The following is a 16,442-nucleotide window of genomic DNA, read 5'->3' as shown; positions in this document are numbered from 1 at the left end:
ACAAAGAATTCACACTAGGTGGTTGGAAAGTTAAGTGAACGCCCAAATAAAAGGAAGAGTTAGGGGTCTCGAACGCTTTGATGTCTCGTTAGCCTGTTTGCCCACCGGAGCCGAGTTCTGACGGTGGCTTTAATTAAACTTGACACTAGTGAGAACCTTGAACCCAGACCTCACGGACTGCCGGTAGACCATGACCGAGGCCGGCCACTGGTCTCTGGAGCCAGCGGGGCTTATCGCGAACCAGAAGATTACCGGGAGCTCTCGAGTAAACATCTTATTTACCTTAATACTGTTAAATTTGCTCATTACTCGTGGAGCGGAACAAACTCACTTTTGTCTGCACGATGTCTATTGACTTTTTTTAAATTTTTATTTCTATGCAGATAACACAGAGTCAACAATGGTAAATGCCACTAAACTGGGATTTGTCTGAGCGTTTGCGAAAACATTTAGATTGGTCGTATGGCTCCCGATTATGGCTAAGAGATAGTTGCAGAATAAATTAATTTGTAAACATGACATTTTAAAATGTGACATAGTGTAATTACATGTTGCATAGCTATCCGCAAAAGATATCATGATAATTTCTTGAGACTTTAAACTGTGCATGATTTTACTTTAAACTTCATTAGTATATATGGAAGAACGAGATTTGTCTGAGCGGTTGCGAAAATATTTAGATTGCTCGTGTGATTACCGATGATGGCTAAGAGATAGTTGCAGAATAAATTAATTTGTAAACATGACAATTTTAACATATGACATGATGCAGTGACGTACGTTGCGTAACTGCCCGCAAAATATTTTACGAATAATTTTTGGAGCCTTTAAACTGGCCATAAGACTTCATTTGTATATAGGCAAGAACTAATTCTGTTTTGGACGCTGTCTTTCCATAGAATTTGCAAATCGTTATTGAAGCCAATGTCTCAGTAAGCTGCTACAGCTTCTCTTTCGTCTACCGGAGGGATTTAAAAATGCCTTTTCTGAATTATCTGTCTGTACAATGATACATAAAAGAGTACACCGATATCTAAACGTACCTTTCACTTGTTTTAAGCTATAACAGTTGTATTCAATAAATTTAATTACCAGGGTAATCTATGTTTTTGTGAATTTGGCAAATTAAATATTAGTGTGCTTATTAGTCTTAATTCATATTCTTTAGCAAACGTAGCAAACTTGACTATTATTAGAGAATAAATATCAGAATTGTTTAATATTTATCAAAATCTTAATCCTTATTACAATGTGTGTTTGTGTAATATGTGTTCATGTATTTCCTTAAGGTAGGTTTTGACACAATTTACGTCTCTCTTTGACTTAATGCCCTACTTATTGTTTGAATTATGTGCAGTGATCGATCTTATGACGAACTAGTTGTACTAAAGGGCTGAAATCTAACTATGTGTACACCCTCCATAATATATAGTCCATTAATCATTATCCTCCCAAAATTTGTTCTCTTAATGCCAACGTTAATTTAGTTGAATAATTATTGTTTCAACATTTCTCAGAAGTCTTTGGAGGCTTTCAAACAACTCCCAGTGAACAAACGTGGAATCTACGATAGCTGAAAAGTGGTTTAAAAATACATCGTAAAAATGTATCATAATGTAGATGTTAGTATTGTTCAAAGAACACAATTTTATCGCCGTCCGTTCTTACTCTTGCAGCAAATGATAATCTTCCAGTTTTTGGGGCCTTCATTAAAATCCCGTTGCTGTGTAATTCAGTCTCAGGCGGGCGGCGGCGTCAACGGTCGTGTGCCGCAGATGTGCCGTGACGTCTTGATTGTCCGTCTGTCTGACTGTCTGTCAATTTCATTGTCTCGCTTCTTACCTTGGAGCAATCTCTCAATTTTCCACGCCGGGTGCTCTTTGAATGTGACTACTCTTCACTCAGCGAGCAATGCTACGTGCTACTGGTATACAGAAGAAATAGAGCCCCAGAACCAGAATGGTGTTGATGACTGAGAGATTGGAAAGTCGATGGCCGCATTGTCCACTAAGTTTATTTTGAATTTTAGATAGCTAAAATAAATAAACCATAGTTATTATTCGAGTATTTTTTCACTTTTTGCTTTGCTTGCTCCGTGGAGGTACACAGTTCTTGGAAGAGTACATCTTACGAAACTTTTTGGCTGCGTCTTAAAAGGTATGCATTCTTTTTCCATCTTTTATAATTTTGCTCTTTCCTCTTTCCCTCTATCTTATATCTCTCCATTAGATCTTCCTCACCTAAATCTTCTTCCCCTGCTTCCCTTAAATTTTCGTTTTATCACATATCCATTTTATAATTGGGAGAAGTTGGTGAACTGGATTGGGTGGTAAAAAGGTGAATATTCTTCACTGATTGAACTTACAACTTTATATATTTCTATCGACATTTTAATTTTTAGATATTTACTGTTAATATAAGAAACCTAAAAAACGTAGTGTTTTAGTTTATCTTGACATTTTTATGTGGTTTGAACTCATAATAATTGTTGCTAAAATCTTGCTAACAAATATTTGTCACATGTTAAAATTGTGATTACAATTATTCACAGCATGTGAGTTCCCTTAAGTCTGATGTTCTTTCTACATTTAGCTTTCTTATCATTGCCAACGTCGTAGCAATAAACCCAGTGTTCCCTTTTTCTGATTTATTATTACTAAAAGTATGATTCTTGAGTTAAAGGATCATTTCAGTCGATTCCTAAGATAAAATTCTAACATTGTTAGCAAACACCTCCCATATCGCTATACTGTATTTTTTTATTTATCTGGTTTTCAAGTTTATTTTCTTAATGTAAATTGTACGCATTTGTGCATTTAAAAATTCATCCAAATACTAGTTTTTCTCTAAATCTGAAATATGCTCATTTTATCAATAATGTATTGTTAAAACAACAACCTAGTCTGTTCACGTATTGAATCCCATGCTGTTTGATTAAGAAGAACTTATTTTAAATACTCCTCCCCGTGTTTTAATTTGAAATACTACAATTTTTTTTAATGGAAGGGATGCTGAAGGGAGTGACGAATAAAGCCCTTAGGTTAGTTCAGAATAGATATTGTGATTAAAACAAAGTACGTTTTAAGTTTGTTAAGGAAACGGAGTGGTTCCCTATAGTTTTCAACAATAATAATAATACCTTGTATATCAGTTTTTGTAATAAAAAAACTGTATGGCACAACTTGATAGTAATATAGTTATAATTGATATGCAAATAAACTATATTTACTCAGTGATGTTGATCTCCCTCATATCATATCAACGCTTTGTAGAAATAAACTGTTTAGCATATCGGTGCACCGCAGTGTTTATAGTAACATCATTTACATAAACAGTGTTTATTTGCCGGTACTGATATGCAGATTGGTTTGTGAACTACAGAAACAATATAAAGAGCTAATGGTATATAATGATTGTATGGTTTACCCCTATTAATGGTTAATCCAACATTATATCGACTTATCAATCTACATTGTACAGGTATTGTATGGTTTGTATATTCGATGCATTAATGTAGCCGGTATTACTAGAAAATTGGATAACTTCCATAGACTGATTTCGATAATGAAATGATGATGTGGTTCTCTTGTGATTGGTTTGGTCTCTACCACAAATTCTATCTCTGTATCGCTTTATTATGTCTCTCTTCTCGCTCTCTCAGCCTCTACGTCCCTTCCCCCTCTATTTTTGCACATTCTTCCTCAAGTTTATTTATTAATTATTGTTTTTTCAGCATTATGAATACTTATTTTATGATCATGATCTGGAAAAATAAGTTCTTCAATAATTTTGCCCTTTTACTCTCATCCTCACTAGTTTATTTCCCTCTCTACTTCTATTTCTTCCTATCTTCTCACTTCCACTCTCCTTCTAAATTATTAATTAAGGATGGAAACGTGTAACAATATGTTCTTCCATGCGTTGTGTACTTTTAACCCTTTTACTCTCATGCTCTCTATTTATTTTTCTCTCCCTCCTATTTTCCTGTTAGGGGTATCCCACAAGTACCCTATCATCACAGAGTCGTTTAAAGATAGTCCACAAGTAACTCGTCTTGACAGAAGTACTACACAAGTACTTCGCCCTCACAAATTCAGATGGAGGTAACCCACAAGTACCTTGTACTTGCTAGGTCAGTTATAGGTAGTCCACAAGTACCTTGTACTTACTAGGTCTTATATATTTAATCCACACGTCCTTAAAAGGACTGTTAGAGGTAACCCAAAAATACCTCGCACTTACTAAGTCAGTTATAGTTAGTCCACAAGTACCTTCTACTTACTAGGTCTTATATAGTTAATCCACACGTCCTTAAAAGAACTGTTAGAGGTAACTCAAAAGTACCTCGCACTTACTAAGTCAGTTATAGGTATTCCACAAGTACCTCGTACTTACTAAGTCAGTTATAGTTAGTCCACAAGTACCTTCTACTTACTAGGTCTTATATAGTTAATCCACACGTCCTTAAAAGGACTGTTAGAGGCAACCCAAAAGTACCTCGCACTTACTAAGTCAGTTATAGTTAGTCCACAAGTACCTTCTACTTACTAGGTCTTATATATTTAATCCACACGTCCTTAAAAGGACTGTTAGAGGCAACCCAAAAGTACCTCGCACTTACTAAGTCAGTTATAGTTAGTCCACAAGTACCTTCTACTTACTAGGTCTTATATAGTTAATCCACACGTCCTTAAAAGAACTGTTAGAGGTAACTCAAAAGTACCTCGCACTTACTAAGTCAGTTATAGGTATTCCACAAGTACCTCGTACTTACTAAGTCAGTTATAGTTAGTCCACAAGTACCTTCTACTTACTAGGTCTTATATAGTTAATCCACACGTCCTTAAAAGGACTGTTAGAGGCAACCCAAAAGTACCTCGCACTTACTAAGTCAGTTATAGTTAGTCCACAAGACCTTCTACTTACTAGGTCTTATATAGTTAATCCACACGTCCTTAAAAGGACTGTTAGAGGTAACTCAAAAGTACCTCGCACTTACTAAGTCAGTTATAGGTATTCCACAAGTACCTCGTACTTACTAAGTGAGTTATAGGTAATCCACAAGTACCTATTCCTTACCAAATCTGTTATATGTGGTCCACAAGTACCTCGTACTTATTAAGTCAGTTAGAGGTGGTCTACAAGAACCGCATACTGACTATGTGAGTTGTGGAGGTAGCCCACAAGGAAGAATTTAGTACTGTACCATTACAGTGTCTGGAAGGCTCCATTAACCTTTCCAGCCCCATGTGGAGCGCCGGGCACTGGAGCGATCCAAAACCCCGTCACTTTCTCCAGTCAAATATCACACCACGCCCGGCGACCCGTGAGCAACGTGACGAAACGGTCGGAAGGCGCCAGCGGCGTGGCGGCCAGTTTTACCGACAATGCGCGGTCCACGGCACGGCGGATTTGTTAATCGTATGGGAACAGTTTGTGACAATGGTTACGCCGCGTGGGACTCCAGTAACCGGTGTTCCGCGGTTCTCACCACTCCACATACTCCATGTAATTATTCAGATCGTGTAGGCTGCTGCAATGTGTAATCAGACGAGGTGAATTAAGTCTACACTAATACGTCTACCAATTAGGTAATCTGTTTGGGAGAAGTGGTCACGATTGTTTACCTCCGCTACCATTGTTGACGAACAAAGAGAATAATCTATTACTCTTTGGTGGTGTCCCATTTAGCTGTGTTTGTTTGTTGACATTTTTGTTGTATTGGAATTAATGTCGCCTTATTATAAAAGTGTTTAAGGCAGCTTCAATTTTTTTTTTTTAGACAAGCTTTTTGCTACTTTCTATTGTTATTACGTTCAACGTAATAATCGTTTAATTCTCAAATATGAATTGAAATGACCAATTTGTACATTTCACACTTTCAAATGTGTAAAGGGGAATGTTATTGGCTGAGGGTTCGCGAAATCGACAATTCGAATTTTTGAGGGTAGCACCATTAAATAATTTAAATTGCGTTGGAAATAAGGATAAAGAACATTCAAAATACAGGAAGTGGAAGAAAATTAAAAAAATCAGATTCAGTGGCGTAGCAAAAGGGGGCGGCGGGGCGGGCCGCACCGGGTGTCACCTTTTTTGGGGTGACACCCACCCGGTCTCTCAACTTTAAGAACAATGTACAACAACAACAAAATAAATCGCTAGCACAAAAATTTCTTTTTCAGGAATTCCTCTACTAGCACTAGCTCAGCTCTATGTATAATTCGGGGATTCCCGTAAAAGAGCCTGACTCTGTCGTAGGGGATACCCCGCCCCATACTCGCGATCTTTGACGTTTCAGTTGCAACATTTCTCATTTGTTTCGTGAATTGTGTTGTGTTTAGTTGGCTTGATTTGTTAAACGTGTATTATTCTATGGTGATAGGTAATAAAAAGAAAAAATATATTATATCCATAACCTTTATCATATAAAATGTATTGCTTTTTACTTTCAATGGGGTGACACCATCAACTTCCGCACCGGGTGCCACGCAAGGTAGCTACGCCACTGATCAGATTCATTAGTAATTTTTAAAAAGAATTATTTTTCCAGTGGTATTTTAATGTATTACATTTAAAATATTTAAGAACAATAAACCCAAATCATGTGTAACTTTTTATAACTTTCCGGGCATAGAACCTGTGACCCATACGCTACGGTGAATGCTTCTCAAAATACCGTAACCTGTTACTAACAAGTATTTGTCTTGTATATTTGCCATTTTGCAGTTAATATTTTATGGTGTATAGGAAAATAGTACGTTAGCGTTCTATTAATATGAACTTTAATATTTTAATACAATATTATTTCCAATAAGGAACAATTTGTAGTCGAAACATGTAAAACGTAGTAAGAGAGAGAAATCAGAATTTAGATGTCAAGCGCGTTTCGGTGGCACGGTACAACATTACTGTGAAACCCGGGTAATTCAAAGTTCGGAGAACAAAAATACTCGAATAATCCAAGATTTCGAACAGTGCAGACTTTATTAGCGATGTATCGAATCTGAAGGAAACAGGAGAAACTTTCCAATTGTGCAATATTTAGAATTAGAAATAACTGAACTATCCAAGTTCTATTGGGAATATGATAAATTGATTTAAAATGTTATTTTACGGTATGAAACGTTTATTTGGCCAACTAACGTGTAATATACAATTTGTGCAAACATCACTAATATTACATTAATTATAACAAATACACAGTACTCAGTAAACTACCTCCCGCTCTTTCTCTCCTCCAACTGATATAAGAGTACTGTGTTGAGAGCCTGCTGTAATGAAACTATCTTTTAATGAGTTTTTCACCATAAAAACAATCCCTTTAAGGCCACATTTTTCATTGCAGTGTTAAGGGAGATGTATCATTTCAAAATATAATTAATACCCTAATATAATCCGAGCGCTTTTGAAAATTGCACCTTTTTATTTTGTAAAGTGCATACTTTTTTTATTCAATCTATGAAGATAACATTTCTTGAGATATCTTTCTGAATTAAATATAAAAATATCCAAAAAACTAAAAAGTTATTGGATGCATATTAAATACGAGTGTACCTTTAAAATGAGACATGTCATAATTCGACGAATAAAAATAAGATCGTAAACGTGCGTATAGTTCTTATGGGGCAACAGTCAAGATGATAGTCAGTCATCAACAGTCCTATTATAGCCGATTCTTAAGTGTTGGAATACATTTTACGGTAGTTAGATTTAATTGATGTTTTTAAAAGCACCGCTTTAACCCTTTGCACTCTCCTGGCCTGCATTGCAGAATGTCCAATCACTCTTGTAGCCTGCAATGCATCCAGCAGATCCAGCACCATAACTCTGATTTTAAATGGTTTGGTTTGTCCATAAGCTCTCGTGTCCTGCATTGCAGGCAAAATCTATTTTTCTCTTCCACTCTCCTATCCAGCATTGCAGTCAACGCATGACTCATTATATTTAATTTTGTGTAATTAGTTGTAGTGTATCTACGTATTTCAAGTCATGTTAAACTGAAATAAAACTAACCAATTAACAAAATTTAGCTGTTTTCAATAGCCAAAAATATTTTTAAATTGAAATATTAACAATTTATTTGACAGTTTCTTTCTTGCTAGATACATATTGTCAAGTTTACTTAATTTACTTGTGTTTATAGACCTATTTTGTCATAACTCAGCATACAATAGTAACAAGGGACAGTATTGATAACTATTAATGGCCGGTCAGATGTTGGGGTTCAAAACAATGTAAGGAAACAATGACGCAACACTTGCAACACAGCTGGCTTATCAGTGAACTTTAATTTTACGTGATATCTATAATAAGCCTTTTCTTTTAATTATATATATTATAAGTATAATTTTTTACTTTTATATGTTCATTTTATTGTCAAAACTGCCATTTAACTATTTCTGCACATCTGTTCATTTTATATGTTATCTATAAGTCTTTTATTTTAATATAAATGTGTTTTTATATGTTTTTTTTTTCTGTTATTTATAGATTTGTAATTAAGTTTTAAAACCATATATATCAATTTACTAAACAAAATATACATTTAAACAAATGTAAACACTGTTTTTCCTTATAACCTAACATATTTGTTTATGGTAGTTTAAAATTATTTCACGGTAAAATATAATACAACCAAGATACACAAGGAAAATTGATTACATTACAAATATAATACAAAAAAAAAAACAATATTGATTGAATTTTTGTAACCTTTGTGTATTTAAACTTTAAATAAGCCTACCCTTAAATGTCAGGCTGTGGAATGACTGGCAAAAATAAATAATAGTTGTAATAGCGTCACTGGAGCATCTAGATCCCAGCTGTGGAGGAAACCATGGCCGCCTGCAATGCTGGATAGGAGAGTGCAGAGGACAGCAAGCAATAAAATAATTCAGAGCTCTTGGGAATCCGCCATTGACTGCAATGCAGGCAAGGAGAGTGCAAAGGGTTAATGGTTGTATATGATCTTTCGCCACCATTGTGAAGGTTGCATCAGTGCACAAAATTCTTGGCAAGATCGCTTCTCATTCACGGCTTCCCCGAGGACCAATGCAGCAATTCATCCAAAGTTATCAACTTTTTTTTGGCCACAAGGAACGTGTCGTGTGTTGGTAACACTGTTATCCAATCAATCCAGAAGTGTCTCACCGCAGTGTCCACAAACTGTAACCCAGTCCTTCAGGGTGACTCAGTCTGTAACTAGAGAACTGTAGCGGTTGTTGTCTTACAGTTACGTTGTCTGGTTACCTATAATGGATTTTGGATCAACGTTAAACATGTGACCATGGCTTCTAGGTGGTTAACCATTGGAGTTTTTGGTTAGCTTACGTCAAAATCCTAAAATAAAAAGTTCCAAATTACATGTAGCATGAGGGTACTGAGGGATTTTGTGAAGTTAAGAACTTATGGTTGTTTCTTATTTTTCATGATACTCCTCAACCATTACGTTTCTTGTAGTTTTAAATGAAAATGTTAATAGAAATTAATAGATCTATATACTTAACACGAAACCTACCGTTGCTTCCAAAAAATCTTTGACTCTTCATTAACTTAAAAGTCAAACCATCCAAAAATTAGATTTTACTTTCGTGAAACCGGTAACATATTCCTAATTCGAAAATCCCTTCGGAATACAGCCTACTTGTCTCTAAAGTTCTCTAAAATGTTATTAAATTAAAGAGTCTGATATAATCAACTTTTCCGTGTAAACATTGTTTTATGACAGCACTACTATCTGCTTAATTCATTTTTTGAACTATTTAACGTCAAATTTGTTTACATTTATAGCATTGAAAGCAAAAACAGTAAGCTTGGTAGTACCAAAACTTCTTAATTCCATATTTTCTGGAATCGCTGTTAAGCACATGGTTTTTCCAGATAAGAAAATTAAAATTTTTAAGAAAATACACTTTTAACTGTACTGTACCGTTTTAGCAAATATTTAAGTATTCAGTGCTTGGTAGTACTGCAATGCAGATATCACAGACTAAGATACTATCTAAAGTTTGCTACAATTTTAAAGGCTGCTGTTATAAAACCCGACTTAATGTCTTTTGACAGTAGTAGGCTTCTCAGACCTGTGTGTATATATACATTTTCTTGATCCGATCCTGGTAAAAAGGTAAACTCGTTTTAGCGTACCGTAGCGTAACTGTAAGACTGCTGCTCTCTAACCGGGTTCTATTTTTATTTAATTAATATTTAAAGAGATAGGACGCAGTAATTGTAAATGTTTGTTTCCTTGAAAGCGAACGATCAGATGGTTTTATTTTAAAATGAGTGAAGAATATTAAATCCAGTAAGCTTCTACAATGTATTATTTTTTAACTTTTCTGGGAACAGCGTTTTCCCAATTTCCCTACAGTGTAAGTACGGAGTACAGGCGAAAGTCACTGTGACAGGAAATTAAACATCTGAAAGACAACTTTCAATTTCCATCCTTGAATTTTGTGGGTCACCTCAGTGAAATAATTATTGGCGGATATAGTTTACGAGCGAGCGGATGGTGACCCAAACTCCGACAAAGGTAGGCGAGGGATAGTAGGAGAGTGGCAGGATTGGCAAGGAGTGGAGGAGATGTCGAGAAAGTCTTAAAGTTCAAGGATACAACTGTGTCTTCACTTGCCTCTGGCTGCCATATACAGTATTGTGCTAGAATTTACGTTTCAACAATTCGTGAATGTCAAAACCGAGGTCATTATAAATATCGGCCGTTTGGTGAGAGGAAGTCATTTTAAATTTGATTGTACAGAATCGAATTTACAAAATAGTCCCTTGATATTTTGCAAATACTAATTGAAGTTAGTACTATTGCTACTCCTAATGTGCGTGATATTCAATACTCGACTTCCAGGATCCATTATGACATTTACAAAACTTCAATTATATCCTTTATCATGAGGATAGTGAGCTCTACCAACTTATCATATATCCAATGACATTGCACTCTTGTTACAGTGGTTGTGGCCCCTATCAGCAATATACCAATTTTTTAGACTCTTTACTCTCAAATTTATTCTAACATATGTTCGACTACACACTCTTTTTGCAGATGTCAGTAACTCTTATCAGGAAGACACCGAACGGTATCAAGCCCTCCACTCGCAAAGTTTTGTATTTTATAATCTTGTTACAAATGTCAGTGACCCCTATCAGGAAGATAAGGAACTGTATCAAGCCCTCCACTCGCAAAGTTTTGTATTTTATAATCTTGTTACAAATGTCAGTTTTTTCTTGTTACAAATGTCAGTGACCCCTATCAGGAAGATAAGGAACGGTATCAAGCCCTCCACTCGCAAAGTTTTGTATTTTATAATCTTGTTACAAATGTCAGTGACCCCTATCAGAAAGATACCACACTTTATCATGCCCTCAACTCACAAAATGTTTTACTTTACAGTTTTTTTTTCAGATGTCAGTGACCCCTTATAAGGAAGGTACCGAATTTTATCAAGCCTTCTCCTTGCAATATGATGTACTTTTTACTCGATTTGGAGATATCAGTATCTCTATCAGGAAGATACCGAAATTTATCAAGCTCGCCCCTCGCAAAATATACTTTACAATCTTTTTGGAGATGCCAATGGCTCTTATCAGGAAGATATCTAACTGTATTAAGCCCACTCGCAAAATGTTGTACTTTATAATATTTTTTGGAGATTTCAATGGCCTTTATCCGGAAAATATCGAACTGTATCAATCTCTCCATTCGCAATATTTTGCACTTTCAATTTTTTTCCAGGTGTCAGTGACCCTTATCAGGATAGTGAACTGTATTAAGCCCTCTACTCGCAAAATGTGCTTTATATCCTTGTTTCAGATTTCGGAGATCTCTACCAGTCCCTCTACCAGTCCGACATCCATATTCACAAGATCCTTGCTGTCCAGTTACTAAATCCAAATTTAGTAGTTGGCGGCACCTACCAGTACGAAGCCATCCACAAGCCAAATCTGTCCTACCATATAATTCATATCATATAATACACGTTTCAGATGTCGGTGAGCTCTGTGAGCACGAGGCCCTACTTCACGAGGTCCTCGACGCCCAGCTCAATCCTCTCCTCCGACAGCGACATCAGGTTTACTCGGAAGCTCGGCGACCACTACCGCTGTGGCTGCTGCATACTCGCCGCATTCCTCGTCTTCATCCTAGTCGGCACCCTTGCCCTTTACGCCGGATGTAAGTAACCAGATTTTTAAATTTCTTTACTGGAAACACCACAAAGGAGGTAAGGGTAATAAATTAGTAAAAAGGGTATGAATGGTAGTATTACGGACGCTCGTACCTTCAAAAATGACCTCACTTGACTCATACACGTGATAGGGATGAACGTAATATCTGACTCCACGCAAACCCTCTAGCTCTGTTGGCCTAGTACTGCGAAACTCAGTTAATCCATTAAAACGTTCTTCACTTACTAAAGTTCCATGACTGACTCAATGAACCTAATCGTGATTCTAAATCTCGGCCGTTTGAAGGTTTATAGTCTGATCTCCAGAATAGAGTTTTCAATTTAGTTCAGAAACTTAAAAGTCAACCATCCTACATTGAACTCAAACAAGTCTGTTACCATGCGATTCTTTACTTCAAATAAAAGACCTGGAATTGTTTCCTTATAGAATTTTTAAATTAAAGGGATTTCATTAGTACAATTTTTCACTGTTGTTGAATTTTAAAGATATACAACAAGAAACGGTAGTGACTTATAATAACCTAGGACCTTTAAGGAAAAAACTTAGAGCCCTCTTGGCTGAAAAAGTGTTTTACGGTGTTCATAAATTCTTGACTATAATTAAGGATTAGATCGAAAGAGGTTGACCGTTGTCTATTGAGTTAAAAGTAGTACTTGAATTGATTATGGATTAACAACTGAGATGATATGCATCATATATAAAAATATATCATTCTGGAATTAAAATTTCTATATATGTTCATCCAAGTAATCATGAAGTTAGGCTCCATTTCCAGGAGAATTTCACTCGGATCAAATGTCCAATATTATTTTATTGCCACGAACGTTCGTAGCCCTGGTCTCTCGGTACTTTGAACCGTCTCACCGCTTAATATAAGCTGTTACGTCTTTCACAGGCCATATCAGATAGTGTCGAACAATTGTGTCTAATAAAGTAACAGCAGCGTTTCGCATTCAGCATCATGACTTTTGACGTAACTACCTTGAGTTGCTAATCAATTACGTAACACGTTTCGTAATAAACAGATTGGAACTGAGCATCCAAATTCATTTTGTGAACTAATTAATCCAAACGTGAATACATATATCGTAATCCAAACCAAGAGTCCAAACAGCGTCCACCCATGCAGTTGTTGCAGTGACATTTCGCCCCTCTGTTAATTAGAAACTATCAGTCGATCTGTGAACTTCACTTATTCTGTATTATATACTACTAGCTGTTTCCCGCGGCTTCGCACGCGTCTCTTAAGCTTTGCCCGTATATTTCTTTGCCTTCAAATAGTGTTTGGATATTTAAATATACGTAACTACTGTGTTGTAATTGCAGTTTATAATGTGCAGGCGCTTTGATAACTTTTATATCTTGCAGTACAGCCTGGTGGTTAGTTACATCAATGGGCATTGCGTATAAACCTTCTACATAGAAAAATACAAATTTTCATAGTGATCGGTCCAATAGTTTCTGAGTCTATAAAGGACAAAACACACAAACATTCATTTTTATATATTATGATTGCAGAAACAGTTTAAACAAAATTTGTCGTTTCTCTTAAGCTTACTCTATGCTTTAAAACTATAAGTGTAAAGAAATTTATATATAAATATATTTTTTGTCGCATTATATATGTTTACAAAGAACAGCTGATTAAAAATTGAAAAGACTCTTTCACTTAATAACATATGTTTGCTGCAATGCATTTCTTACGGGTATTTCTGTAACCAGTGGGGCGGAATCCTGAATCGGGAAAGGGATAAAAAAGTATCCTATAACCTTCTACAGATCAAGACGAACAAATTAAAAAAAAATTAGGCGAATCCGTCCAGCCGTTTGTGAGTGATGCTGTTACACACGAACAGTTTCATTTTTATATATATAGATTTGGAAAGCTGCTCTAATATTACCATGAGCAAAAGGTATTTTCCACCCACGAAGAATGTGATAATGTTACACACTGCTGGGAATTATGACTTGTAGAAATCCTGAAATCCTGAATAATCATTCCCTCTGTCAAAACAATCAAAATCGTCAGATCATATCATACCTTGACCCCTGGGATTGTTGACAGGACCAATTAGGATGCCCAAATCACAACAAAAGCCGGAGAACGAATCATATCAGACCGTGCAGGACAAGGCCGTGGCTTGCCATTGTAGTCTATCAGAGCTACCGACTTTCACCGCAGCGCCAGGACACGCGCTCCTTACATCATCCTACTTCATCTTCTCGACTGACTACGCTCTGATTGAATGGTTTCTATTTGTTACACTTCGTGATAGAAAATATGATTTATCATCATCTGATTGCTACTTTATGGTTGGCTTGATACTAAAACCGCCTTGTTCGGTGGAAATATGTAATATAATTATCTTTCTTGCAATCTATAAACCTCTGATTTTATGATTATACTTAATAATATAGTAAATACTTGATCTTCAATGGAAATAGGTACGAAGTATGATTATTCTTCTTGGCGCCTTTAATCCCCTGATTTGATGGTTACACTTGATAATAATCTGTCTTGCTCAATATAAATAAGTAATATCATATTTCTTGACATATTTGATCCCCTGATTTGATAATTAGACTTGATAAACTACCTTCTTCAATGGAAATACTTAATATGATTGTCTTTCTGGTATCTTTGATTCCTTAATTTGATGATTAGACTTGATAAACTGCCTTCATCAATGAAAATATGTACAATGATTATCATTTTTGGCATCTCTAAACCTCTTGTTTGATGATTAGACTTGATAATAAACTACCTTTTTCAATGGAAATGTGTAACATAATTATCTTTAATCCACTAATTTGATGATTAGGCTTGATAATAAACTGCATTCTTCAAATTAAAATTTCTTCAATTAATGTTTATTATCTTCATGATATCTCCAAACATCTGACTTGATGATTAGACTTGAAATAACTAACTAGCTGCCTTTTCCGTAGTTCCGAAAACGAGCTTATGATCGAAATTAAATTTACTAATTTTTTTAATAACTTCTTGACTTGATAATAAACTATCTTCGTCAATGGAAATATGTAATGACATTATCCCTTTGGCATCTCCAAAACTCTGATTTAATTATTAGACTTATTAACTAACCGTCTTTTTTGCTGTGCCGACGAAATGCGAAATCTATCTATGGAAATTTTGATTGTCAGAAGCTAAACAACTTATAGTATTATTGCAAAATTAATTTGATTTATTTACGGCGTTTAGAAATACTTTAATTTAAAACCAAATGTACGACGTAAACTTCACTTGTAATCTTCTCCTGGATAGTAAAAAATTATTAATTCTTTCAATGTAGTTCCAGAAACGAGCTTATGATTGCAAGTGGATCTACTATTTTCATTGTGTCCAATACATCCACTCAGTGTTATCGTTTCGTTCAAATATACTCATTATATTAAACTGAATTAACAGACATCCTAAATTTATAAATACATTAACTACCGTACATAAAGCTTTATTGCATTGTTTGCAAATTACGAGTTCATTTTAGTAAAATGGCATTAAAGGTCCTTCAGCCATCAACACCTTTTTTCACAGTGCATATTGTGAAATGTAAATCATCATTTAATTAATACTGAAATTGCATTTTCCTGAGAATAACTCCTGTTCAATCACTTCAACGTATTGTGTATTATTCACCACGTGCCAATATCATTCACAGTGCTGTAATAAAGACAACACTGTCAGTTAATAAAAGATAATTGACTAGAAATGTTTGCAACATGTATTTTAAATAGATTGGAGAATTTCATTGTATTTTTTAATGAGTATGACAAGTAACTTGTCAATAATACTCGTATTTTATCAATATTAGACATCGATTGCCAGTACTAATCACAGTGTCAATATTGCTTCTCATGCGTTAATACGTTCAGTGAGGTATTACTCACAGTGAACTAATAATAATACCAAGCAATTTTTCACTTACTAATTATTATCAATATTACTCAGTGAGTGCCATTAATACTCAGTGAACCAATACTACTTCCCGAGTTTTAATGATACTCCCGGGTTTTAATATTACTCTCCTCCGAATGCAAATATCATTCACAGAGCTGTGTATAAAATGAATGGTGTATAAATATTACTCAACTGCTGTCAATACTGCTTCTCGTGGGTCAATATTATTCACTAAGAATCAGTAATTAATAACGTTTGTATTTTACTTTTCATCCAAGTTTATTAATAACAATAATAAACAAGTGTGTCAGTATTTCAATCCATGTAT

The 16,442-nt window shown here is 35.2% G+C and overlaps 1 protein-coding gene across 3 annotated transcripts in view; it reads left to right on the top strand.

Moving 5' to 3' along the window:
* LOC124367624 (atrial natriuretic peptide-converting enzyme) overlaps positions 1-16,442 on the top strand; it is a 141,207-nt gene that overhangs the window by 56,001 nt on the left and 68,764 nt on the right. For 2 of the 3 annotated variants that reach the window (XM_046824594.1, XM_046824595.1), the window contains one exon: positions 11,995-12,181. In XM_046824594.1, the coding sequence (XP_046680550.1) occupies positions 11,995-12,181 (187 nt within the window). Of the gene's footprint in view, positions 1-5,462; positions 5,467-5,607; positions 5,610-11,994; positions 12,182-16,442 lie in introns of those variants that run through there. The other variant, XM_046824596.1, reaches the window with a different exon arrangement.

Source organism: Homalodisca vitripennis, chromosome 8 (assembly GCF_021130785.1).
Source record: "Homalodisca vitripennis isolate AUS2020 chromosome 8, UT_GWSS_2.1, whole genome shotgun sequence".
Taxonomy (NCBI): Eukaryota; Metazoa; Arthropoda; class Insecta; order Hemiptera; family Cicadellidae; genus Homalodisca; species Homalodisca vitripennis.
This window is presented reverse-complemented; position numbering and strand designations above follow the sequence as displayed.